General features: G+C 42.8%; 1 protein-coding gene across 4 annotated transcripts in view; it reads right to left on the reverse strand.

The window, feature by feature from the left end:
* The window catches only part of TRIM67 (tripartite motif containing 67), a 43,232-nt gene extending 18,549 nt beyond the window's left edge, over positions 1-24,683 (reverse strand). Inside the window, exons 1-7 of one of the 4 annotated variants that reach the window (XM_083496439.1) lie at positions 22,353-24,683; positions 14,635-14,730; positions 13,055-13,177; positions 12,231-12,341; positions 10,598-10,751; positions 3,390-3,547; positions 1,377-1,515 (exon numbers count right to left, since the gene is read on the reverse strand). In XM_083496439.1, coding sequence (XP_083352565.1) covers positions 1,377-1,515; positions 3,390-3,547; positions 10,598-10,751; positions 12,231-12,341; positions 13,055-13,177; positions 14,635-14,730; positions 22,353-23,303 — 1,732 coding nt within the window. In that variant the 5' untranslated portion in view covers positions 23,304-24,683. Of the gene's footprint in view, positions 1-1,376; positions 1,516-3,389; positions 3,548-10,591; positions 10,752-12,230; positions 12,342-13,054; positions 13,178-14,634; positions 14,731-22,352 lie in introns of all 4 variants that reach the window. The other 3 variants (XM_083496440.1, XM_083496438.1, XM_083496441.1) reach the window with 3 other exon arrangements.
* Positions 24,684-25,704: the final 1,021 nt, after the last annotated feature.

The following is a 25,704-nucleotide window of genomic DNA, read 5'->3' on the forward strand; positions in this document are numbered from 1 at the left end:
TTAGTTAATAAGGTAGTGAAATTAACTGATTTCCCACAATGAAAAATGATATTATTATTATTATTATTATTATTATTATTATTATTATTATTAAAAACCCCACACAATATCTTCTACAAACTATGTGTGTGCCACACAATACTCCTTTTCTCACTAACCCTGAGTGGGCCACATTTACAGGTGGGTGGGGCTGCTACCTATCAATTGCATGGTGTCATATGACTTTACATGACAATTTCAAAAGAAGAATCAGCAACACACTATGAAATTGAACAAAAATATTCATCTGTAGGTGCTGCCTGAACAAGCTGCATCTTGAAAACGAACAAAATGTTCCTGATTTTTCCTTTCTAGCTCTAATTCAATGCTTTTTGAATTTGATGCTTTTTCTGTTGTTTAATGATGGTTAAAAAGTTCAAAGATTTACTGAGATTTAGTTCAGTCAATATTTTGGTCTGGCCCTGGACATATTCAAAGCATTAACTGTGGGATAACCAACCTAATATACACGATACACTTAAATCTAATTAACACATGAAGGGCTTAATGCTATAGAGTAATCTGCCCTGCCAGGCTTTGCTCGGTCACTCTACCTCTCCTTGGGCAATCAAGCCTACTGTTGTATTTCATTCTACCAGAAAAACGTGTAAAGAGGTGTGAGCTGGTTGCTCCAAGCTCTGACTGCATTATTGTGTTCCTACTGTAACTTGGCCAAGTTTCACTGCCTGTGTTTTCTGAATGCTGTATTGAAAAGCAGATGAATTTGACCTTTGGAGAGTTTATAAGTAAACCATTTTAAACTTATCAAACATGTGATCTTCTTCTATGCTGGGGAAGTGCGGAACTTTGGAAGAGGGGAGTTTTAGAACTCACGATGATATATTTTAAAGGTCCAACAGCCTATATTTCTATGCGTTACTTTGCTGCATATTTTGTGATTTTAAATCCCTGCTGGGGTTCTTTCACCAAAGAGTACTGGGTATCCAGGGAATTCTCCTTTTATACCTATTTTTTTCCTTGCCAACTAACATTAATAGGTCTATCAAATTGTGGGACATTCTCAGTCCATGTTAGAGCAAAGTACAAAGTGTGAAAGCACATACATAAATGCAGTGATGCTTATGGAGGCTGAGCAAGACCAATCTTAATTAGGTTTCACTGTAACCAAGTTTCCTGTCACCTAATTGCGTGCCGTTGACCCACACAACACACCAACAGCTTCTATTCACACACAGCAAGGCCCAGCAGTTCATGTGGACTCTATAACTGAGTTGGAAACAGTTGTTCCGAAAACTACCAGAATCTCAAAGCTTCCATAGATTTTAGACAAAGAGAAATCTTTAGAAGTAACTTTTCATATCTTTAAAGTTACTCACCATCAGAAGTCTGTAAAACAACAGTCTTGCTATAAGGGCCCACTCCTGATGAATTAAAGGCTTTGACTCTTGCATTGTATGTACTGTTGAAATGAAGGCCATCAATAGTGCATAGGGTCTCCTTACCAACGTACACTTCCTAGACAAGGAGAAAGGCAGCAACTGAGTTCACCAAATTCTTCTTAACCTGGGATCTTTCCTAATAAGACCCTTCAAAGTAAACCGCATGGAATTTCTTGTTGCAAAACAATTAATCTCAGCAATGTTGCGACCATGCAAGGAGAATTTGCAGTACAGTGGTGCCCCGCAAGACGAATGCCTCACAAGACGGAAAGCTCGCTAGACGAAAGAGTTTTCCGTTTTGGAGGTGCTTCGCAAAACGAATCTCCTATGGGCTTGCTTCGCAAGACGAAAATGTCTTGCGAGTTCCTGCTGGGGTTTTTTCCCTCCCCCCCTTTTTCTAAGCCGCTAAGCCGCTTATCAGCTGATCTGATCAGCAGATAAGCCGCTAAAAGCAGCTAAAAGCCGCTAATAGCGCTAATAGCGCTAATCCGCTAATCCTTCAATGGGCTTGCTTCGCAAGGAAAAAAAAACCGCTAGACGAAGAGAATCACAGAACGGATTCTTTTCGTCTTGCGAGGCACCACTGTACTTGCACCACTTGCCAGTCCAATCTCCCTCTCTCCCTAAGCCCCATCCCCTTAGATTAGGGAAGGGAATCTTTTTTTTGGTTCCGTGGACCCCATCATTATCTGGATTGGCTATCTGACTAGTGCCTAAAAACAGATCATGATCACACCCTGGCAAGACATTCCACAAACAGCAAGCCAGCACTGAAAAACATGATTCATATCATCACCCTCTGCTCTATAGTTTGTTAAGGATGCTCTGTCAGGGGATCCCAGGATTGTTTGGAGGAAGCTGTGACCATTAAAGTGGTATAATTGTCCTTTTAATATAGCCAAAATTGGCTAAAATGTATAGAAAGAGAGACAGAAAATGTTGGAAATGTAAAGAAGTAGACGGGGACTGTTTTCATATGTGGTGGACTTGTGACAAGGGAATCAATCTACAATGAACTTAAAAAGATATTCAAGTACACTTTCCCCAAAAGACCAGAAGCATTTTTGCTAGGTCTAGTGGGAAGAGAGATTAAAATAAAAGATCAGAATTTGTTTATGTATGTCACAACCACCACAAGAACTCTACTGGCCCAAAAATGGAAAACATAAGATTTACCAACCATCCAGGAGTGGCAGGTGAAGATGACAGATTTTGCGGAACTTGCCAGATTGACAGAGAAAATCCGGGCCCAAGAGGACCAGAGATACTATAACAATTGGAGTAAATTCATTGAATATTTAAAGGAGAACCATAAAAGCTTAAAGACACTAGCAGGACTGGAATAATACCTTCAATGTAATAGTAGGGATATGAGAATAATATACGCAATAAGATTGTGATGTATATACAGTGGTGCCCCGCAAGACGAAATTAATTCGTTCCGCAATTTTTGCCGTCTAGCGAATTTTTCGTCTTGCGAAGCACGGTTTAAACGGTTTAACAAAGTCGCAAGACGTTTTCGTCTTGCGAAGCAAGCCCATAGGGGAATTCGTCTTGCGAGGCAAATCACGAACGAAAAAACCTTTCGTCTAGCGAGTTTTTTGTCTTGCGAGGCATTCGTCTTGCGGGGCACCACTGTACCAGCTACAGGGAGGGACGGAAGTCAAGACTCGGTGGAGTCAAAGGGATTATATTGTGATAATAAGAATTGTTGGGAAAAGATCATATGAAGAAAATAATAACAAATTATTTTTGGGGGGGGAATTGTCCTTTTAATATATGAGGTGGATGTGACCTTATTCTTCTGTCATGGGGAAGGGAATGGTCCTCTTCAGGGACAGGTTAAGACTGGATTGAAAAGATTTTCAATTTGATACTAAACGCCAGTAGGCAATACAAGCAGTTGTTTAAGGATGCCAAACATAAATCAACGAGGAACGAAGGTCTCACTCGGAATTGGCCACCGTCTCCGTCATCAAGTTCCAAGATGTAACCCTCCACTGGGTTATGGCTAAAAGGTGGCATCCTCCAGGCGAGGGTCACACTGTTGTTTCGAGTGCAGCACTTCTCCAGCTGCAGGAGTGGGACTGGCGGCACTGAAACAGAAACTAAGCACCGATTAGTGCAACTCTGCCCTCACCCATGTGACAAGCAGCAAAATCCACACACATCGCAACTGGCATTGCAGTTGCAGCTCTCTTGGCACTTAACACTCAGGGGAACATTTCTGGAGCAACAATCCCGAGGATTGCAGTTTTATGACCAATTAACACTGCCTTGTGTTTGATTGTTTTTAACCATAAGGAATATCCATATCTGGGAAAGCGGTGAACAGTGAATCTTTGGCAAAGGCACCATCTGATTACTTCACTGAACATCCAGTTTGTTCAAGATCCCACCTTTCAACTCATCTCTTGGCTTTCTTTTACTTTATTTTCTTTTCTTTATTTGGAAGCAGAATGGTTATCCATAGCCTGAACACAGAATAATGCAATTGGGCATTGGTGTGCATTCGGCACTCACTATTCACCTAGGGGACGCGGGTGGCGCTGTGGGTTAAACCACAGAGCCTAGGACTTGCCGATCAGAAGGTCGGCGGTTCGAATCCCCACGACGGGGTGAGCTCCCATTGCTCGGTCCCTGCTCCTGCCAACCTAGCATTTCGAAAGCACGTCAAAGTGCAAGTAGATAAATAGGTACCACTCCGGCGGGAAGGTAAACACCATTTCCGTGCGCTGCTCTGGTTCGGCAGAAGCAGCTTAGTCGTGCTGGCCACATGATCCGGAAGCTGTACGCCGTCTCCCTCGGCCAATAAAGTGAGATGAGCGCCACAACCCCAGAGTCGGCCACGAATGGACCTAATGTTCAGGGGTCCCTTTACCTTTATTCACCTAGAACCTGCATCTCTATAATTGAACCATACATTCTTCTACTAAAGACTAATGTTCTTGTGTTATTAACCGTTATTTTACTTCTGCTCATAACTGTTATTTTACTTCTGCTCATAACACTATCTCTGAAACCCTTGCTTTTACTGATTGGCTGAAGGGAAAATGTCACCTTGGTTGATATTAACTAGGCTGGCATTTCGATTGGTATAAATCAGATTTGTGTAACCCACAGGCCACATATGCCCTCTAACTTCCCACATGGTGATATAGTGGAGCATTCTTTCTGCCCCAAGGTAAAAGGTGCTGCGTCAAATGTGTATCATATGTCTATTGACAAAATTCTCACTACAAAAGAGTTTAGGGATTTAATGTAAATACCTGTAGGTGACATTCCAGTTAAGCTTGCCATCTACAGTGGACTCAGCTATACAGCTGCAAATAAAACGTTTTAAGTGTGTTTTAAGTGCAATATACAATGTGACACTAGATGGCGTGGTGAGCCTTATGGAAAATTCAATGTATTTTTTAAAAAACCCTTTAAAAAAAAAACATTTTCAGAGTGGTTTTGATATGTGTCTAGATTCCACCAGACAGGATTTCTATTCCTGCAAGAATTCTGTGGCTGAAATTTTGTAGTTTAACCTTTGAAGCAGAGCCAGCAGAGCACAATGCATGAGGCAACACATGGGCAGGAAAGCATCTGGTGACATAACAGTAGAGCCAATGAGTGGAGAGCAATGTTGGGAATAGGGTGTGCCCAGCACAGAAATCCGCACTAGGTGGAGTGCCATCAAAACTCAGCCAGGATGGAGACATGTTAGAAGTGATGCATTTGAGGATTTTGTAATACAGCAGAGGGAATCTGTGTGACAGATGGCTGTTTGGACACCAATACAAAACTATTACTAGAAAGCTAAGTATGGGTACAAACATTAAGAGTCCCAATTATAGAAGCTGAAGGAAGTGCTGAAATTCAAATGGTCTGAAAAGGATAGATATGGAATGTACTTCAAACACCAGCAGTGATAGTTCCTAGAGCTGGAATAAACAGTAATATGTATACACCTTTGGACCACACCAGCAAGGCCGAGGGGGTGTGTGTGTCTACATTGGCTCCCAGTACATTTCCGGACACAATTCAAAGTGTTGGTGCTGACCTTTAAAGCCCTAAATGGCCTCAGTCCAGTATACCTGAAGGAGTGTCTCCACCCCCATCATTCAGCACTGAGGTCCAGCGCCGAGGGCCTTCTGGCAGTTCCCTCACTGCGAGAAGCGAAATTACAGGGAACCAGGCAGAGGGCCTTCTCGGTGGTGGCGCCGCCCTGTGGAACACCCTCCCATCAGATGTCAAAGAAATAAACAACTATCTGACTTTTAGAAGACACCTGAAGGCAGCTCTGTTTAGGGAAGCTTTTAATATTTGATGAATTATTGTATTTTGATATTTTGCAGGAAGCCGCTCAGAGTGGCTGGGGAAACCCAGCCAGATGGGCGGGGTATAAATAAATACCGGTAAATTATTGTTATTGTTATTGTTATTGTTATTGTTATTGTTATTGTTATTGTTATTGTTATTGTTATTGTTATTGTTATTGTTGTCTGGGCAGCCCAGGACCTCCATATACACTGCCCAGGCTTGCATCCAAGGGAAGCTCACTTCAGTGCTGTTACACAGTGGTTTGACTTCATCCACGGAGCTGTACTCCATCGTCTCACGAGGAAGATGGATGACAACAACAGTATATATGTTCTGTTTGAAGAGCAGGCCCAGAACATAAGACTTAATAAGGACAGGCAGAACTATGCTGGCTCCCCTGGCCATGTGACAAGGTATAAGTCAGCTGGTGGGGCACATAATGCTGTCTAGACATTTGGGTAAAAAAATTCAGCCTGCAAGCTCTTTAGCAGAGATGCTGCCTCGAGAGGTGCATGAAGTTCTGGGTGGTGTTCAACTAAAGTTTACTCAAGAGTTAGACCCATTGAAATTAATGAACATAGAAGTCAATGAATTATAGAGGTGGAAGGGATTCCAAGGGTCCTCTAGTCCAACTCCTGCAATGCAGGAATCCTACCCACAGCCATCCCTGGGTGGGCTTGAACCACCAACTTTCTGGTTAACAGCCAGACACACTGAGCCATTGTGCCACCTGATGAACATGACCACGTTACAGCCATTAATGTCAGTTGGTTTACTCTGAGTAATTTTTTTTACTATCACCCAAGGTTTGGAAGCCTAGCCAGTAAGAGTCCCAGTTTTGAAATCTTTGGTGCCTTACAGCTAGTAAAATAGCTACTGTGAATATCTACAGTATCAATAGGTTGTGAATATCCACAGTAGCTGTTTTAAGAATTATGTTACTAATAGGTAATAATTCAAGATTTCTCTAACATAACATTACTAATTAATCTGTTCCTAGAGCAATGCTAAAGAAGCTCTTCTTTTCTGTATTATTGATGAAATTATACTTTTGGAGAGGAAGAGTTATTTCACCAATGGCAAGAAATGCACACACATTTTAATACAGTCTGATCCTCATTTTCCTTCTCCTTAGTAGAAAACATAGCATAGCTAAGGGCAGACATTCATCTCTCAGTAAGGTTGAATAAGGACAGAAGCTTGTTAAAAGCATTTCATGACTTCATTCTGCCATTTATAATAATCCACCATTTAAATATATATTATTCATTTAAGCTTAAAGTTGTCTTAGTACAACACAGACATCCCTGGACAGCCTAACTACTCGAAAACCATCACAGAACATCTGCACCCATTCCTGTCCCCTGGTTTCTTCATTCTAACTTCCCAGACAACTCACATTCCACCCAAGCTTTTTGTACAAATTGCACATACAAAATTGCAACTGCCTTGCCATAGAAACCCAACTCACTGCACCCATGATTACCACTCTCGCCAAGAGAGACTGATGAGAAGAGGCAGGCATCTAAGACATCTTTACCCCACTCCCTATGGAGCCTTTTGGATACTTGGTGTGTCCTTTTCAGAAAGCATCCACTAAACTTAGGAACTGCACATATGGGTTTTTAAAAAAAGGAAAACAGCCCATGCAGGCAATAGCTTATGAATCCAAGAGCTGGAAGTGGCAAATTTAACATCTCTGCTGCTTTGGCCCTTAGAGGTAGCCAGCTTCAGACCGAGAAGGCAGCAGCACTGGGAGAGAGATGGACACACATCCCAACATAATATGGGGCAAATTGGATATAGATGGTTTGTCACTGAAGAAAGGAAGCACAGCATCCCTCTTTATGCCTAAACATACAAGAAGACACCTGTTATAATGGAAATATTATAGTCCAAATTCTTGCCCTGGCAAATAAGGTAAAGGTAAAGGGACCCCTGACCATTAGGTCCAGTCGTGGCTGACTCTGGGGTTGCGGTGCTCATCTCGCTTTACTGGCCGAGGGAGCCGGCGTACAGCTTCCGGGTCATGTGGGCACGGAAATGCCGTTTACCTTCCCGCCGGAGTGGTACCTATTTATCTACTTGCACTTTGGCGTGCTTTCAAACTGCTAGGTTGGCAGGAGCAGGGACCGAACAACGGGAGCTCACCCCGTTGCGGGGATTCGAACCACCGACCTTCTGATCGGCAAGCCCTAGGCTCTGTGGTTTAACCCACAGCGCCACCCGCGTCCCTTAGTTCACTGGCAAATAGAAGCTATCAAATAATAATAAAATACATCCAAATTGAGACCAGGTTCTTTTGCAATTATACAATCTAAGAGAGACTTCACCTTAAATTCTCCTCATCTGCATATTCTTTTCTGGGTTTTTAAATTTTTGATGTTGCAATTTGCTGATGTTCTTTCAGTGGCTTCATTAATATAACCCATTTAGTTTAGGAAATAATACCCTTTTGGGGAGCATATTTTTGTCTTTAACTACTTTCCTAAATTCAAGCATTTTTCTGTTGTTCCTCAAGGATTTAGCTGTCAAATTAACTGACCTAATTGCTTTAGATTGAGCCTTTAGAGTTCAGAATTAAGCCAACTGAAATCAAATGAGCTTTGGATGAACAAGGATAAAAATGTACCAATGATTCTTGTAAAGATGAACAGCGTTGGTAACATCATTTACCTATGAACCATGCAATTCCTTCCAGCAGAAATCTCCTAGCAGTCTTCTGTGGTGCATCAAAGGAAATTGACCCATTGTTGTCTTTCATTTGATTTCATTTTTGTTTGTCCCTCTTTGTTCCTGTGCTGATCTTTGGGCACTTGCAATATGTACATTCCCATAAAAAGCAGCTCAAAAGAATCATCAGGCTGGAGCAGCCACTCATGAGTAGCTTTCATCCTAAGTAGGGGCTCTAGCATGCTCTTCCAAGCAGCAGAATTGCAAGAACAATCTTTCTGTGCAATGCCTGTTCAGAATGCCAAAAGGGACACTGAAGAGAAGCTGGTAGGTTTTGCTGAGGCATTCACTCTCTTTGGACAAAATACAAATGGAGTATCATATAACTGAGGGGGATAAATTACAGAAAGGTGCAGGCTGCACCAGCTGATCGAATGTCCTCCTGGGACATAGCCTCCAAGGGCCACAGTCCTTAGGGTTCTGAATTCACACCTTCATTGTTTTAGCATATGCTGGCTCAAATGGGATAAATCAGGGACAAGTTAACGCAATAGAATTTACCTATCAAATGATACACCAGCTCAAAGAGCTGTTATTATTTGTTTATTTCATAAAATTGGTACACCACTTGATTATAAAGAAAATTGTTATCACATTACCCTAAGGTCCCAGTGCGGGTTACAACATTGCTTATACAGCTACAATGTGTCTATGTGTCTTTGACAAAGGATAAGTTTCACCTGTGCCTCTGGAAACTGCTTAATATGCCCTATGCTCATAATAAACGAGGCTGTGAGTTCACAAGGCTTCTCCCTTTCATATAGACTATCCTCAGAGCATTCATCATTTGCCATGTCCACATGACGCTCTCCTCTTTCTCAAAATTTTATGCTACAGCAGAAAGGAAATTTGAAATTAACGATTTCTACATCTGAATTTTGAATTCAACATTTGAATGCATTATTGTTCACATATTCTCTGTGTGTGTGTATATAAATTGCTAGGCTCAAATAGCAAATGCAGTAATCCATAGGCTATCAACTACTGTCAGAATTTAGAAACATAGGAAGCTGCTTAAGTCAGACTTTTGGTCCATCTAGCTCACTTTTGTCTCATCTGACTGGGTTTCAGACTGGGGACATGCCCAGTTCTATCTGGAGGTTCCAGGGACTGAATTTGGGACCTGATGCTGAATCACTGAATTGCAGCATTTCCCCTCTTGTCAAATATTAAACCTTAACAGTTTTCAGACATCAAATCCTGTTGGATGACAGCTGGCAATTAAGGTAAAAAACCACAATACTATTTCACATCAGACAATACTGTTGCATACTGAATACAATTTCACATCAGCTATCAATACAAATACTTATACCGGCACATGATAACTGACCAAACTGTCAAATGGTAATGATCACTGCATATCATGCAGCGAATGCGCAGAAATGCTTTACGATTCCATGTGAGCTGTGAAATTCTGAACTCGAATACTAAAGCAAAATGGCAAATATTGAAATCAGATACAGTATTATTAGATGTAAAACGCAGGCATCAAATATCAAAATGTACAAACAGAGCATACTGGAGAATATTTAGCACCCAAATCCACGCAGAAGAATTTTGGGGAACAAATTAATGTCAACTCTAGATGAATATGGTTCTTTCACACATTTTAAGAATAATGCAGCCTATGAATGAGGGCAAGCATGATTGTATGGGTAATTGAAATGACTTCTACTGTTGATCTGCAATGCTCCAAAATGGGGCAAGGCTAATTTTTTTTAATAAAGTTACAGTTATGTCGGTAAACGTCTTCACTTAAGAAAACAACAGATCTCCCAGTCTGAAGCTTTTCATATTCTCAGATGTCTAACATTATCTATTACTACTGTCTGAGCTTGTTAGGGTCACAGGAAGAGGAAAGGGTTTTCTCATCACACAAATGCTTGGTTACATCTGGATAAGAAATTCCCATCTTTGAGGCCCATCGGAGGTGCCTCACTGTCACCCGCTGCTTTTTGAAATCCTGGTGTAAAAGAGAGAAAGAGAGAGAGAGAGAGAGAGAGAGAGAGAGAGAGAGAGAGAGAGAGAGAAAGAAAGAAAGAAAGAAAGAAAGAAAGAAAGAAAGAAAGAAAGAAAGAAAGAAAGAAAAGCAATCTACAAAAGCTCACCCCTACATTTCATCTGAATGAAGTCCAGCTGATGAATTGACTGCAACAATGGCTCGCTATCCAGAGTGAGATCAAATTCAGCAGATACTTTGGGTTCCAGAGCTCCTTTGACCCACTGCTCCTGAGACACTTGAACACGTTTGATTAAAGCATCTGAAATCTGAAAGGGAAACATTTAAGTCCCAAGCTATAGAATAATCATTTAAAATTGATCGTGACTCAAGCAAATTGTGGGTACAGGTGCTCTATATAGGACACTCTAGGGCTGGCCCAGAATTGTGTCCTCAGCTTTTGTTGTAGCCACCAAGACTTGAACAGCGCAAGGCAATTCTTTTTGCCTGTGTACTCTGGATGGAACAATCCACAGTGGTGCCTCGCAAGACGAAATTAATTCGTTCCGCAAGTTTTTTCTTCTTGCGAGTTTTTCGTCTTGCGAAGCACGGTTTCCCATAGGAATGCATTGAAAATCAATTAATGCGTTCCTATGGAAACCGCTTGCCAGGCTGGCGGTGCGGAGAAGGGCTTTTCTCCCCACCGCAAGCCTTCAGGACAGGTACGGGAACAGAGGGGAAGGGGCGCAGCGCTTCTCCTCTGTTCCCAGGGCTTGGGGTGGGAGGAGGGTTTTTCCTCCCCATCGCCAACATTCAGAACAGCATTCTGAATGTTGGCGGTGGGAAGGAAAACCCTCCTCCCACCGCAAGTCTTCAGGACAGCCATCCGAAGGCTGGCGTGGGGAGAAGGGCTTTCCGCCCCACCGCCAGCCTTCGGAGCAGCCTTCCGAAGGCTGGCGCGGGGAGAAGGGCTTTTCTCCCCACCGCCAGCCTTCGGAGGAGCCTTCCGAAGGCTGGCGCGGGGAGAAGGGCTTTCCGCCCCACTGCCAGCCTTTGGAGGAGCCTTCCAAAGGCTGGCGCGGGGAGAAGGGCTTTCCGCCCCACCGCCAGCCTTCGGAGGAGGTCCGAGGACAGTGGGGAAGAAGCGCTGCGCTTCCCCGCTGTCCCGGAGATTTCCCTATGGGCTTTTGTCTTGCGAAGGAAGCCCATAGGGAAATTCGTTTTGCGAAGCGCCTCCAAAACGGAAAACCCTTTCGTCTAGCGGGTTTTCCGTCTTGCGAGACGTTCGTCTTGCGGGGCACCACTGTATAAGAAAAACATGGGAGAGATTAAACTGATGCAAATGGACCAGTCTCAGAGGAGTCCACTTATCCCTGACTTCTGCCATTGAAATGGATGGAGTATCCCATGTTTGACTGCACAAGACCTGTGCATGCATCAGAGGGCACTTTCAGATTCTCACTATCTTTGAGTGGAATCAGTCACATATTGGAAAATTCCAATTGCACAATTCCAGTTGATTGGGAGGTCTTGTGCAACAAACCTGCTTCTGCAAATTATAGAATTTTTGTGATAAGGAAAGTGGTTGGGGAAGATGCATTGGAAAGTTTGGACTAACACTTGATGCAACATTGTCTAACCTCTCTCCAAACAAATTAGGGTAAGTGCTCACTAAATTTTCAGCATCTTCTAACCTGCTTCCAAACAAATCAGGATGAATGCTTAATGAGCGAGCACACGTGGGGCTTCAGAAGTACAATACTTCATTATTATTTTCTCATTAATCACAACATTAAGAGGCAACTTACCTGTAAAAACCCAGAAGGGTCATTTTCTTTGATTACTTCAAGACAATATTCCATAAGCCCTGTAGACTGGCGCAGTTTCAGAGTACAGTGGTTTATCTGGTCCCAAACAACCTGGGGAGGGGGAAATTCCATGTATAGTAGATAATCCTCTGGGCTTTCACTGAATTAAATAACTTATTTCGGAAGCAACAGCAGGAAAGCAAAGGCTCTTGCAGCCATATGGACACCACCTCATCTGCATCAGTGCCACTTAGTTGTCATTACTTAGCCCTATTTCTTTATAAGAATTTCATCATAATTTTAATGGTGCTAAATAATTTGGATAATTCATACTTAAGACAATCCATTAAAGAAATTAAAAATAAAATACATATAAAAAATGGAAGTTCTATGCTCAGAGACAATATACCTCTGATTACCATAGACTGGAAACAAAGAGGGTGTGGCTATCTCAAGCATGCCCTAGTTGTAAGGTTTAAAGGGGCATTGACCAGCCACCATTGGATACGGATAGGCCAACTCAATATATCTTTTCTTTAAGCCTGGTTGCAGTAGCAGTGGGGAATGGCCAGGGAGCATTTTCAGGGAAGAATCAGCAGACACAGTAAGGGGTGAACACACTGGTTTCCACCACTGCCACCAACCTTCTCCTTCAATGTCCTGCATGTCCTTGACTTGACATAAATGTGGTTTTAGAGTTCATTTGCCATGATAACAAATGGCCCTCATTCTAATGGGGCTTGATCTTGGGGCAGTACCCAGCAGATGGTATCTCAAATAAGCCTACACATTTATGGTTGTTGTCAAATGAAATTTTCACTCACCTTTAACTTGTGTTCACGCTCTTTGGTAACTTTTGTGAGCAGTTTTGCCTTCTGGCGAGTCAAAGCGTCAACCAAGGCATCACACTGAGCCACCAGACAGGCTTCATAGTCCAAGCCATTTTCCTTGAAGACAAAAAAACCCCACATTTCCTTCTACAACCGAAAGCCTGTTTTACTCAATGCATTGCCAGTGTTCAATCTTCCAGGGGATGTTTTATATATATATATATATAATGAGGATTTGGCAGCATGCTGTTTGTGTGATTCATTACAAGTCGTGACGTTAATAACAGCTTGTTGTAAAAGTTCTGTGAGGATGCTATCAAGATGGTTAAGCTGGAACATTGAAAAAGTCTAAATCTTTAGCATATTTAATTTTTTGCAGTTCTGGGAAATGTTACTATAAAAAGGTTCAGCATCATGGGGAGGATATGCACAACTCCCATTCATTTCAATGGGGCTTGCTTTCATAGAGAGTTTGGGGTGGACTGTCCGCACCGTCCCCAAATTTGTTTTCAAAGGTGTCATTGCAATCTGAAATTCATTTGTAGCTGCACAGTGTACAAGCGGAAAATAATTCAATTTTGGAACAAAACAGCTGACAATAAATGTATTGTTTCAGTACATGGGCATGTGTGTTGCTGTAAAGTCATGGTGAAAGAAACACGTAGCTTCAATTCTACTGAGCCTGACTGAAGTCTTAGGGACTTATGCCTGAGTAAGTATGCACAGCATTCCAGCTTTGTAAAATCAAAATAATAGTTTCTTCTCCAGAGCTCTTCATTAGGTTAAATGGTAAACATAACAATTGGGTATGTGTGTCTGTGTGAACAGGATTTTAAATTTTTCATTTGGCTGATGTTATTGGATTAACATTTTACAAAGTTGACCAAATAAGCAGATTCAAAAAAGAAAAGTGGGGCAGAATTGGAACCAAAGAAACTTTTATAAACCAAACCAACACCCAGATTCTACACACAGTTACCTGAAAGCAAATGCCCATTGGTTTCAAAAGTGTTTACTTCTAAATAAGTGTGCACCCTAAAATAATGCAGTTTTCTTTCTTTATTCTTTTTGCAAAAAATGCCTATACCTCCAACATTAATTTAAAAGATATATATGGCAATGAACAGCATAAAATCCACAATAAAATTACATTCATAACCAAGCATAAAATGCATCAATAATCAGTAGATCAGATTAATAGATACATAGATATAGTTGGATCACCATTCAGGAACTGCCTGGGTAAACACATGAGTATTAAGCAGGTACCTAAATGCCAATACTGTAGGTGCTGTAGGATTGTCAGTACTGATGTTCACTGGAAGCAAGAATTGATTATCATTATAATCTGTTTAAATGGTGATCACTATAATTTGTTCTATCAATGCATTTGGGACACAACCTAGCACAGAGTTAGGTGTTGTGCTGGATTGCGACATATAGCGTCTGTTTCAAGTTAGCCATATAGTCCTATTAAAATAAAACAAAAACTACAAAACATGCTTAATATCTGCCTGTTTAGTTACTACAGTTCGATATAAAATCCAAAACAGCTAGAATTCTGTAATTATTACCTGTATCTGCTGTAGTATATTTTTCAGCTGAACCAGAAATTCCTTTGCTTCCTTTGCTTTATCTGAAATGCCATTTAAAGCCTGAGACAGTTGTGCCTGTAAGGGGGGAAAAGGCAAGTGACGCCAAGTATAAAATAGATAAACTCTATTCTTTACAAGTTATGCCTAAAATTGTTACTATACATCTCAACATTTTAGTGCTTGCTATCATTGGGTTTTTATTTATAGGAGAGAGAAAATGAACCCCTTAAAGTAGTGAGCAAGTTATGTGTCTAATCAAGACAGATTGCCTTTATGAACTCTTTTCACTCTTTTCAACTCCTTTCATTATGAACTCTTTTGGTCCTCTAGTCACTCTAAAGGGCTCTCTTTACATGCTTAGGCTGTGATCCTGTGCACAAGTACCTGGGAAGCAGCTCTGCTTTACACTAGGACTTACTTCCAACTGCACAAAAATGTGTGTTCAGAGTCACTCTTAACAAAATTTTGCAATGTTGTTTTTCCTTTCAGGATACATATGGGATTATTAACTTTCAGGATAACATATGGGATTATTAACCTGTACTGACTTGTTTTCTCATCAGAAAAGCATTAATCTAGACTCAGTAGTGGAGTGGGGTGGAGCTGCTGAGCCACCCTTCTGACACCGGTGTCACTGCTGCTTATCTAGATGTGGCTGGGGCAGGGCAGGGTGATGGCGAGGTTGGGACTGCAAAAGTCCCCCTGGCAAAACAGCTGATATTGATCCAGCATGCCTGATGGTGCACCTGCATGACCCAAACCTCACTGCTGCCCTGCCCTAGTTCCTTCCCTCCTCTCCAAACCCACCCCTTTACTCACCATAGTCACCACTCCCCTCCTTAAAGGTAAAGGTAAAGGGACCCCTGACCATTAGGTCCAGTCGTGGCCGACTCTGGGGTTGCGGTGCTCATCTCGCTTTATTGGCCGAGGGAGCCGGCGTACAGCTTCCGGGTCATGTGGCCAGCATGACTAAGCCGCTTCTGGCGAACCAGAGCAGCACACGGAAACGCCGTTTTCCTTCCCGCCAGAGTGGTACCTATTTATCTACTTGCACTTTGATGTGCTTTCAAACTGCTAGGTTGGCAGGAGCAGGGACCGAGCAACGGAAGCTCACCCCATCATGGGGATTCGAACCGCCGACCTTCTGATCGGCAAGTCCTAGGCTCTGTGGTTTAACCCGCAGCGCCACCCGCATCCCATCTCTTACTCCCCTCCTTACCCATCTCTAAAGACATCACTCCCACTCCCTGTATGCCTTGCCAAAGCTAAGCCTCCCTTTACAACTCGCCAAAGCGATTCCATCTCTAGACCTCGCCAAACTTTCCACTTGTTGACCGGGGCCACTTGCTTGCATCCATCTCCAGGGCAGAAAAACAGTTAACAACAGCAACAACACATGCAAACATCAAATCAATTCAAATCCAGGAGAGATACAAACTAGAATAAAGATTTTAAAAAGCATGTTGCAAGAGGAAAAGCTTTGGAAGGCTACAAAAATGCAATGGAGATGACACCCCCCTGACGCACAGGGAGTTCCAAAGGGTAGATGCCTCCACAATAAAGGCTATCCAAACCCTTGTAAACTATCATGCAGCCCACAAGTTCCTTCACAATAATGGAAAGAAGCTAAATTGCCCCATGTTGTAAACGCCATTGACTAAAGCCATTAAGAATTCCTGACTCTGGCTATTTTCCCAAGATTTTTCTTAACCGCTTGTCCCAGAATCTGTCAATAGCATAGCATACAAGGACAGGTTCCTTATTGATTTTACAAATAAGCATTAATCCTACTATGCCTTCTCAGATAAAAGTTCATTGTTTATTCTGTATGTAATAGCAGCAGCAGATTAATATCGATCTTCCCTCACCTGATCTGGTTGCCGACTGAAGCTTACAAATTGCTGAGAATGGGAAGTTTCAGGACTTTGGAGGCCCACATTCTAAAACAGAGAGATTAATTCCTAAGCCCATGGAGGGCTGGTTCACAGATGGAAATGGGTAGCCCCATCCAAATGCAATTCCCCCCATAAGAGCTGCTTTGGATCAGCCCAGCCTCCAACTAGTCCAACATTCTGCTTCCAACAGAAGCTTCTAGGATTATTAAACTCACAAGCAAGGCATGAAGACGTGACATCCCATTGTCTGTCCAGAGCAAATCCTGCCAATAACCAGTGACTACTTAGTTCTATGACCCAGGCAATTCCTCCCCCCAGTTCTGTGCACATGCACTTCCCCTTGACCTGATACTCCTGGACTGAATTCTGGGGAAATCTACTCCTCCATTAACACTATTCCATGGATGAATACGATTTACTGGGTTAAGTTGTGGGTATGCAGCCAATGATGCAGCATTAGAAGTTCACCAGTTGCCAGGCACATTTTGCTCCTGGCTATCAGTCACCTGTGACAAAGTGAAGATGCCTGGGTGCCAGGAAGGCGCCTGATGTCTCCACCATCTGGAGGTGCATGCCTGGGGATCCTGGGATCTTGACTGTTTTTACACATTAGCAACACATCCTGTAGAATTCTATCTGTTATATTTTATCTGTACAATCAGAATGAATTCCAGGAACTGAAAAGTTGTATTGATATAACTTTTGAGCCATCTGGCCCCAAAATTGGCAACTAGGTATTCCGTGTTGGTGACGGTAACCCTGGTTTAAGGAGACATTTGGTGTCTAGCTTATATATCTAAGGTTCTAACACTGCTTACTTCTCTCAAACTACTACTCTCAAGAGCTCAAAAAGCATTGAGTATTTGCACTTTTATTTGACTTTATTTGACTTTTATTAGACCAACTTCATTTTTGCTGGACAAGCTTCTTAACTTTTAATTAGATGCTGCCTTCTTGTTGTATAGTGGTACCTCGGGTTAAGTACTTAATTCGTTCTGGAGGTCCATTCTTAACCTGGAACTGTTCTTAACCTGAGGCACCACTTTAGCTAATGGGGCCTCCCACTGCCACTGCACCGCCGCCATGTGATTTCTGCTCTCATCCTGAAGCAAAGTTCTTAACCTGAGGTACTACTTCGGGGTTAGAGGAGTCTGTAACCTGAAGCATCTGTAACCTGAAGTGTCTGTAACCTGAGGTACCACTGTATATACATATGTATGTGGGAAAACTGCACACACCCAGATGTGTTTGGTATTGTTTGGTATTTTCTGCCTTACAATGTATCCCCATCCTCATCCATTTTTCTAGGGAGAGCACTCTTTATTTCATGAGAGGAGGGGGGGAAGTCCTAGTTTCCCCAGGTCTAAAAAGGAACATGAACAAATGCATTTGTTCTCTACCAAACTGCACAAGTGACTGGAACAAAGAAAGCTGCCTTCTACTGTCTGCCCATCTAGTTCATTAATGTATGCTACACCGACCTGGAGATGCCAATAAACTTGAAACAACCAGCACAAAACCCCAAGGTGGAATTCAACATTGTGTTATTGCAACCATTCAATCAGTGCAAGTATTTCTGCTTGCCCAACTAAACCATCTCCTCTTTCCCTTCCCCTGTGCAATGTACTGGGGGTTATCTCGGCCTTCCCATAACCAATTGGGGGGCACAAGGAAGCAGGTGGGAGAAGAGGACAGAAAGCCCCAGTTGCCCTGGCAGGACTCCTTGCTTTGGCTCCTGCTAGTGCAACTGCTTAGTTGAATCTGGTCCCTATTATCAAAACCAGCACAATAAAATACAGTGGTACCTTGGGTTACATACGCTTTGGGTTACATACACTTCAGGTTACAGACTCCGCTAACCCAGAAATAGTACCTCAGGTTAAGAACTTTGCTTCAGGATGAGAACAGAAATCACGTGGCGGCGGCATAGCGGCAGCGGGAGGCCCCATTAGCTAAAGTGGTACCTCAGGTTAAGAATAGTTTCAGGTTAAGAATGGACCTCCAGAACGAATTAAGTACTTAACCCGAGGTACTACTGTACTATATACAATACAGAACTAAAACAACCATCAAAACAACTCATCAAAACTGCTAAGCAAAACACAGGAACTTAAAATCAAATCTTAAAAGGCTTGGATGAACAGACAAGTCTTAATCTGGCACCAAAAAGGCGGCGGTGTTGGTGTCTTGGCCAGCTGCAACATGGTACACACAATAACAAAAGAAGCATTTGGGAGGAGTCACCCACAACTTAAATTACACCTTGCGTAACAATTGATAAGAACAGTATTTTCAAAGGTGTGGGATGAAATGCTTTATTGATCGATGCACCATTTCAACTAATCACTCAACTTAATTATAAAACTATGAGCACAAAGACAGTGTAACTAACTTGTAGGTACAGTGTTTTTATTTCTCTTTGCATCAGGTTTCCCTTATTGCTGTTTCATCCTTTTTGTTGTAAATACTGGAAAGAAAATAAGCACACAATTAACTAATTTTTGTGATAATAGTGATTATCTTGTGCTCCTATAAGTCTTAATTATCCTAGTGCAATATCCTTGGCAGGATGTAAATGTGACGTCAGGGAGCCAACATCCTCACTGACTCTTCTCTTCCAAGCGAATAGCATGTTAAAGCCACATATTCAAAACTGGCTGCAGCAGGATATTTGCATGCTGCAATTCTCTGTAATTTACAGCCTCCTGAGCCCCATAATAGTGGCTAAATCATAAATCAAAGTGCCATGGGCTGAATTGGACTGCACATTTCATCAGGTTTTATGAGTTCCTGCATGGATAAGGCTGTGGGAGGAGGTAGAGAGCGTTCACCCATCATGAGCATATGCTACTTGCAACTATTTTGCAAACTGATTCCTCCTCCTGCCCATATGTCTAGGAAGCCAGCCTTTTTGTCATGCTTAAATCATCTTTTGAATAATCTGGGGAGCCATTTAGCAAGCAGATCTAGTGCAATGTCTCCACATGGTGCAGTTCAAAATAGCTCCAGTTTACCTATGAAGATTTAAATAGTAGGTGGGCAGTCTAAACGACCAAGGGAAATTATTTTGACTGTTCCAATTTATTGAACAAACACCTTGCCCCACAGGCACCCTGGCTATGTAGGCTCCCATCCACTTTTGCACACTGTAGTCTGAATAATGTAGACTATGCAGTTAAGAGTTTTGGGGTACAGTGGATTCTGACCAGGAAGACCAAGTCAGAGAAGATCAGGGGTTCCTTAACTATGGCATGGGAACCCCCAGTGCTTCCTGGTGATCCCCAAGATCATACTAAAAATAACAGAGGCAAATGTTGAAAGGGCCAGATAAGTCCTTCAGTTTCTGAAGAGGAATAGTTCCAGTCTTATAATATAAACTGAAAAGCAGCTGCCTCTGCTTCTTCAGCAGTGCAAGTGGTTGCTGTAAAGAGGTCAACCAACTGGGTAGAAAAAATAGTCAATGGGTGTTGTTGAGTACTGAGCTACATGAGCCAGAAATCTTCACTCACTACTGAAGTTCTTACTTAATTTATTTAAGAAATTGATTCAAACATTTGGGAAGGTCATATGCCACAATCCTCAGGGGACTGAATCACCTCAGAATATATGAAGCAGATGTATTTTTGAATGCAACTAAATAAAAATTTCCCTGCCCAATCTTACCACATGAGAGAAAAGAATAGAATAGCAGCATTCGAGCCATCCCACAGGAACATAACTGTCACAGTTCCCTGAGAGCTCTGATGTATAAATGTATAATGTATGCATTATTTAATAACAGAAAGCGCTTCACCCAAGTGCAATGTGAATAATCAATAAATACTTTGTAGACCTTTATTTTCAGCAAGGATAAATGGACATAATTGGCTTTCAGCTCAATCTCAAGAGCTTCATGTTCTACTCCTTTGGCAATCTTTACAGAACTTTAGTTTATGGTTGCCATCAATTTTGATTTTAATTAATTTTTATAATGTTTTTAGAATGTTGCACTATTTTAGTGTTGTTAGCTGCCCTGAGCCCGGCTTCAGCTGGGGAGGGCAGGATATAAATAAAATTTATTAATTATTATTATTATTATTATTATTATTATTACTCAAAAGTAAAGAAAATACAACTGTATTTAATAGAAATAATACAAATGCCATGCTCTATCTATGAGATCTATGTCCTGTGATATCAAAACTGAAATGAATTGGTTTAAACCCTAAAATTTTATTGAATAGCTAATAGTTGAATGCGTAGTAAATAGTAAATAAAAATAACGAAGCAGAAGGGAATACTTGACTACGCTTATTCACTTACCTAGGATTCTTTATTCCCATAATTTAAGAGCCAAGAAAATAACATTTTATCCTGCAACTTTAATACAGCTTGGTTTTTCAACAGACTTGTAGAATGGAAATGAAATCCAAAGTAGTGATGTGTCAATAAAAATTGCATTAACTGTTTTTTTTTTTTTTTTTTTAAATGTTGCCGGAAACCTACAAGGAAATTTTCCATATTTTCCTCCCTCACTCTGAATAAACACCTATTGCTTTTCTTAGCAAACATCCCCCAAAAACCAAATTACAATGAATACATTCCCACTATAACACTTAGTTGTTTCAGGATGGTCACTCTGAACTATTCTGCTGCTGCAAAGTGGTTTATAAAGCTGTTAGTAGAAGTTTCCCGAGGGTGGAAAGCACAGGCAAGTTGCACAGCAGATTAGTAAGAGGGGTCTAGTCAGGTATATGTAATATAATGTTATTTGTCTCTCACCAAGGTGGCCTTGAGGAAGTCACTATCCATTAGCCCCATCATAGGGAGGTGCTGGACTCCCATTCTCTTCAACCAGGCCTTTGGCTGATTAGATCTGATACCCTTTTAAATGTGTTGTGGGAGCGGGTGGGAAGGGAACAAGGCTTATTGGTTTGTTCTTGTTCTTGTTTTTATTATGTATTTTGTGGGTTTTTGATTTTTTTTCTTGTTGTGAGTGATCCCCAAAAAGATGAAGGGTGGTATACAAATTTAGTAAATAAATAAATAAATAAATAAAATAAAATAAACAATAATAACCATCCATGGCTTTTTGCTATGCTGACCAGAGCTGATGGGAGTCCAACAACATCTGGACATCTACAAGTTTCCTACCTTTCTTTGCCCATTGTTCTTCATCTTTAGAATGGGAGAAAGGGTTGTTAGAATGGTAAATACAATGGAGATAGTACAGAACTGTACCACTTTAAATATTTTTGTACTGTAATGCTTGGGGAAGAACCTTGGAGGAAATCTTGGGATGCACTCAAAGTTCACTTCATGTCCCTCGATACACTTTAAGAGCTGGTTCATACAGCTATTAGGACCATTATACAGAACAGGATCAAATTTCTAAAAGAAGAAGTAGCAGAGCTCAATTCAGCCTGGATTCAAAACATGTTGTGCTGCAGTGACCCTGCTCCCTAGGGTTGGGTTTACTCAATGGTGTTGGGAAAGACGGGCACCCTTTTGTTTAAAACCTGTACATGTACATTACTGGCATTCACAAAATTTTTCCACCTAGGGGTGAAATAAATACCTGCTGAAAGTGATTTATAGGGTGGGCCTTCACCACTCTTTCAGTGCCAATTTATCTATAGCGTTGGGATTCTCATCTGCTGTAGCGATTGCTAGTTCAGTTCTAGAGGGCGGTAATGGCTCCTTACGAAAGAACCGCGAGTCAATGGCCGGCTGTGATCTGGCATGACACGCTCCAGCCTTTGCCAGCAGGCGGTGCAGGCGAGCGAGCTGTGGAGCAAAGATCAGGACCTCTCCTTGCCTTACCTTGTGCTGCTTCCACATGGCCCCCAAGGCCTTCACCTCGTGCTTGGCGTGCTTGCCTTCTTCCAGGCACTGGTAGCAGACGGGAGTCCGGCAGGTCACGCAGTACATGCTGTAGTTCTCCAGCTCGTGATCCGCGCAGGTCGGGGGCTTGCGCGCAGCCCCGGGAGCTTTGCTGCCCCCGCCGCCGCCACCAGCTGCTCCGCCGCTCGCTCCGCTCGGGGCTCCCTGCTGGCTGGGCGGAGGGACCAAGCGGTGCTTGGCAAAGGGCCCCCGGGACGGGTGGCACTTGACCTGGCAAGAGGCGCAGTAGAGCACCTCGCATTGCTCGCACATCACGGCGGCCGGCTCGGGGGGGCTGCGGTCGCACAGCTGGCACTTGGCGGCGGCCGAGGCGGCGGCCCGGCCCTGCTGGTAGCGCTGCACGATGGCCTCCAAGAGCCGGTTGCGCTGGAAGCCGCGTAGGCCGCGATGGTCCAGCGAGGCGCTGCGGTGGCATTGCGGGCAGGTCAGCGAGGAGCTGGTGCCTCCACCCCGAGGGGCTGCCGCCGCCGAGGAGCCCGGAGGAGGTGGCACCAGGGGCAGAACCCGCACCCCGTTGGGAGACTTAAGGCTCGGGGTGTAGGAGCCGTAGCCGCTGTCGGTCTCGCTGTGCAGGCTCAGCTTGTCCGCATGATCCACGCCGCCCCCTCCGCCGCCCCCTCCGCCTGCTCCGCTGCCCCCTCCGGCCCCGCAGTCGTAGTCGAGAGAGGCTGGTCCGGAGGCTCCGGCCCCGGCCCCCGGCGCTGCCGCAGGGCCCCGGGGGTGCAGCATGGCGGGCAGGTGCTGCTCCGTCTCCGGCGTCTGCACGGCGATGGTTCGGGCGCAAGGCAGGCAGACATTGTGCGAGCAGGGCAAGATGATGGGCTCCCGGAACAGCGAGCCGCACACGGGACATTTCAGCTCCTCTTCCATGGCTGCGGGTGGCTTTGTGTCCAAACAGCGAGAGCGGGCTGGGATGGAACCGATCAGCGCAAATACACCGCGGTGCAGTCAGCCTTATTGCTGCTCTTCCGGGAGCCCTTTCCCTCCATGTTCCACAGTAGCCGCTGTCTCTTCCTGCTGCTGTTCTTGCAGCTGGAAAGATGTCGGAGAGGAGTCAGCTTTCAGCACCGCGGCAGGATGGACAGCTCCTTGCTGAGCGGATGTTGCTGAGTTCAGCACCGCGGCGCGGATAGACAGCTTTCCCAGCTGTGTTGCTCTAGCTCGGTTCAGCACCACGATGGAGTTGGACAGCTCCTTTGGGTTGAGTTCAATAGCGCTGATGGGGTTGGCCGGCTCTTCCTGATGTACAGCTGCTGAGTTCTGCACGCATAGGGGAGCTGGAGGCGGGGGTCTTTTCCAGGCGCTGTAGCTGCTGCCGCAGCGGGACTGACCTTGCCTAGTTGCAGCCAAAGGGGTGGAAGACAGCTATTGTTTATTGCAAAGGAATTTCCTTGCCCTTGGTGTATGCAGTTAGCATAGTAGTCGGCTAGCTGGAATTCGTGTTGCATAGATTAAAGGGGAGACAGAAGGGAAAAGAACCGTAAAGGGGGCGGGAATAGCTTTTTCAGCAAATAGGTGATCGCTTGCTATGTGACTGAAAGGAGAGAACGAGTTTTATTTAAAGGGAGATGTCTTTATACGATAAAAATCCATTATTTATAGACAGGATTGAACATAGTGGGGGTTTCTTTATCTCTAATAGCGTGCTTTCCCCCTGAGGGAAGACGGGGATGTTCAAATGAGGATGCTTGAAAGAAGAGAGCAAGCTGCAAATATGTTTTCCTTTCCACATCCTTTATCATGCTGGAACACAAATTCCAACCACAAAATATTGCACGCTGTTAACTAGAAGAATGAAAGAGATTTTTTATTATTATTATAGATGGTACACAGGCTGAATTGTGATTGGATAGTGGCATTCCACACACACACAAAAGATTATGTTGGAAGTAGGGGAAAAAACCCTGCACCACTCCACTAGCAACCGAATCCAAATTTGCTTCAAAAATAAATCAGAGTTGACAGCTGAGTGTTTTGTGAGTTGGAAATAACCATCATTACAAGGATGCACTAGCAGTGGGAAATCCCATCTGTTTTTTCTTTGCTCTACATATGTTTAGGATAATAGAAAGATGGAATGCTAGAATAAAACAGAGATGATAAAAAGCCATTATTTTATGACTTGGAAGAGATTATAATGGTTTGTAACCCAAGTAGCAATGGTATAGAAAATAAACTGGGTAGGTTGCTCCAAGACCCTTTTTAGTAATAAATAGTCTTACACTTTGCTTACTTAAGTGTATATGGATGTTTTAAAATATACTTGAAACCAAGGGGAACAAAAGGTGAAAGATTACCAAGGATTACCAAGAAACTGTATAAAACCAGAATTGGCTGGAATGCTGTTTTAAATGCAACACATTTTATTTTCCCTTTAAATCTGTTCCTCTACTACCCAGATCTGAGCTAGTGGCATATATGGCCAAAGAGGAAGGGCCAAAAAAGAGAAAAGAAGCAATATATGTTATAAAGGTGGGTTAATAATTAGTGGCTCGGAATGCAAAATAAATAATTTCAATCCTGGAATCCAGCCAAATTACTAACTACAGCTAGTTAGCATAGCTTTCTCAATATTTGGCCATCTCTCCACTGTCTTATTGATATGTCAGCATGAAAAAAATGATATGTCCATGAAAAAAATATGGGAGATTCTGAAGCATCTAAGATCCAAAGCTGGTTTGAAGGTGTTGAACTTCAGAATGTCCCAGAGTTTTCTTACATATATTTATTATTAACTACAATCATTGCCATTGTCATCACTCTGATTCAAAATGTTTCATTAGTTTAAGAAACAGCTTGTTGTGTGGTGCAGGGGCTATGGTCAGAAGGGAATTTTGTAATGTCCACGGCTGTGGAGATCCTGTCCTATGGATCACAACTTTTGCCTGGGGTATATTTTGATAACTGATGGGCTAATTGCTGGTTGACACAGAAAATGAAAAACTATTTCAACTCTGTTCATCCTACAACTTTAAGTACCAGTTTAAGAGACATTACAAACAGCGGGTTACCTGAGCACTACACATTTAGCATATTCTCCTGTGCATGAGATCACAGTATGAGATCTTGCACATTAATTTTGACATAGATAACATGATAGAATTTCCAGGTGAATTGTGCCTACCTTGGTTGCAGGAGGTGCCTATTTCAGTGAATTAGGGATGTCTAGCAATGTGTGTCCCAAGCAGCTTACTAAACTGGAGCCACCACAGAGCAATTATCACTGTTTAACACTACTCACATTTTTAACAATTTCAGTAAAATCCTCAGA

The sequence above is a fragment of the Podarcis liolepis genome, assembly GCF_965112155.1.
Source record: "Podarcis liolepis genome assembly, chromosome: 3".
Lineage (NCBI taxonomy): Eukaryota > Metazoa > Chordata > Lepidosauria > Squamata > Lacertidae > Podarcis > Podarcis liolepis.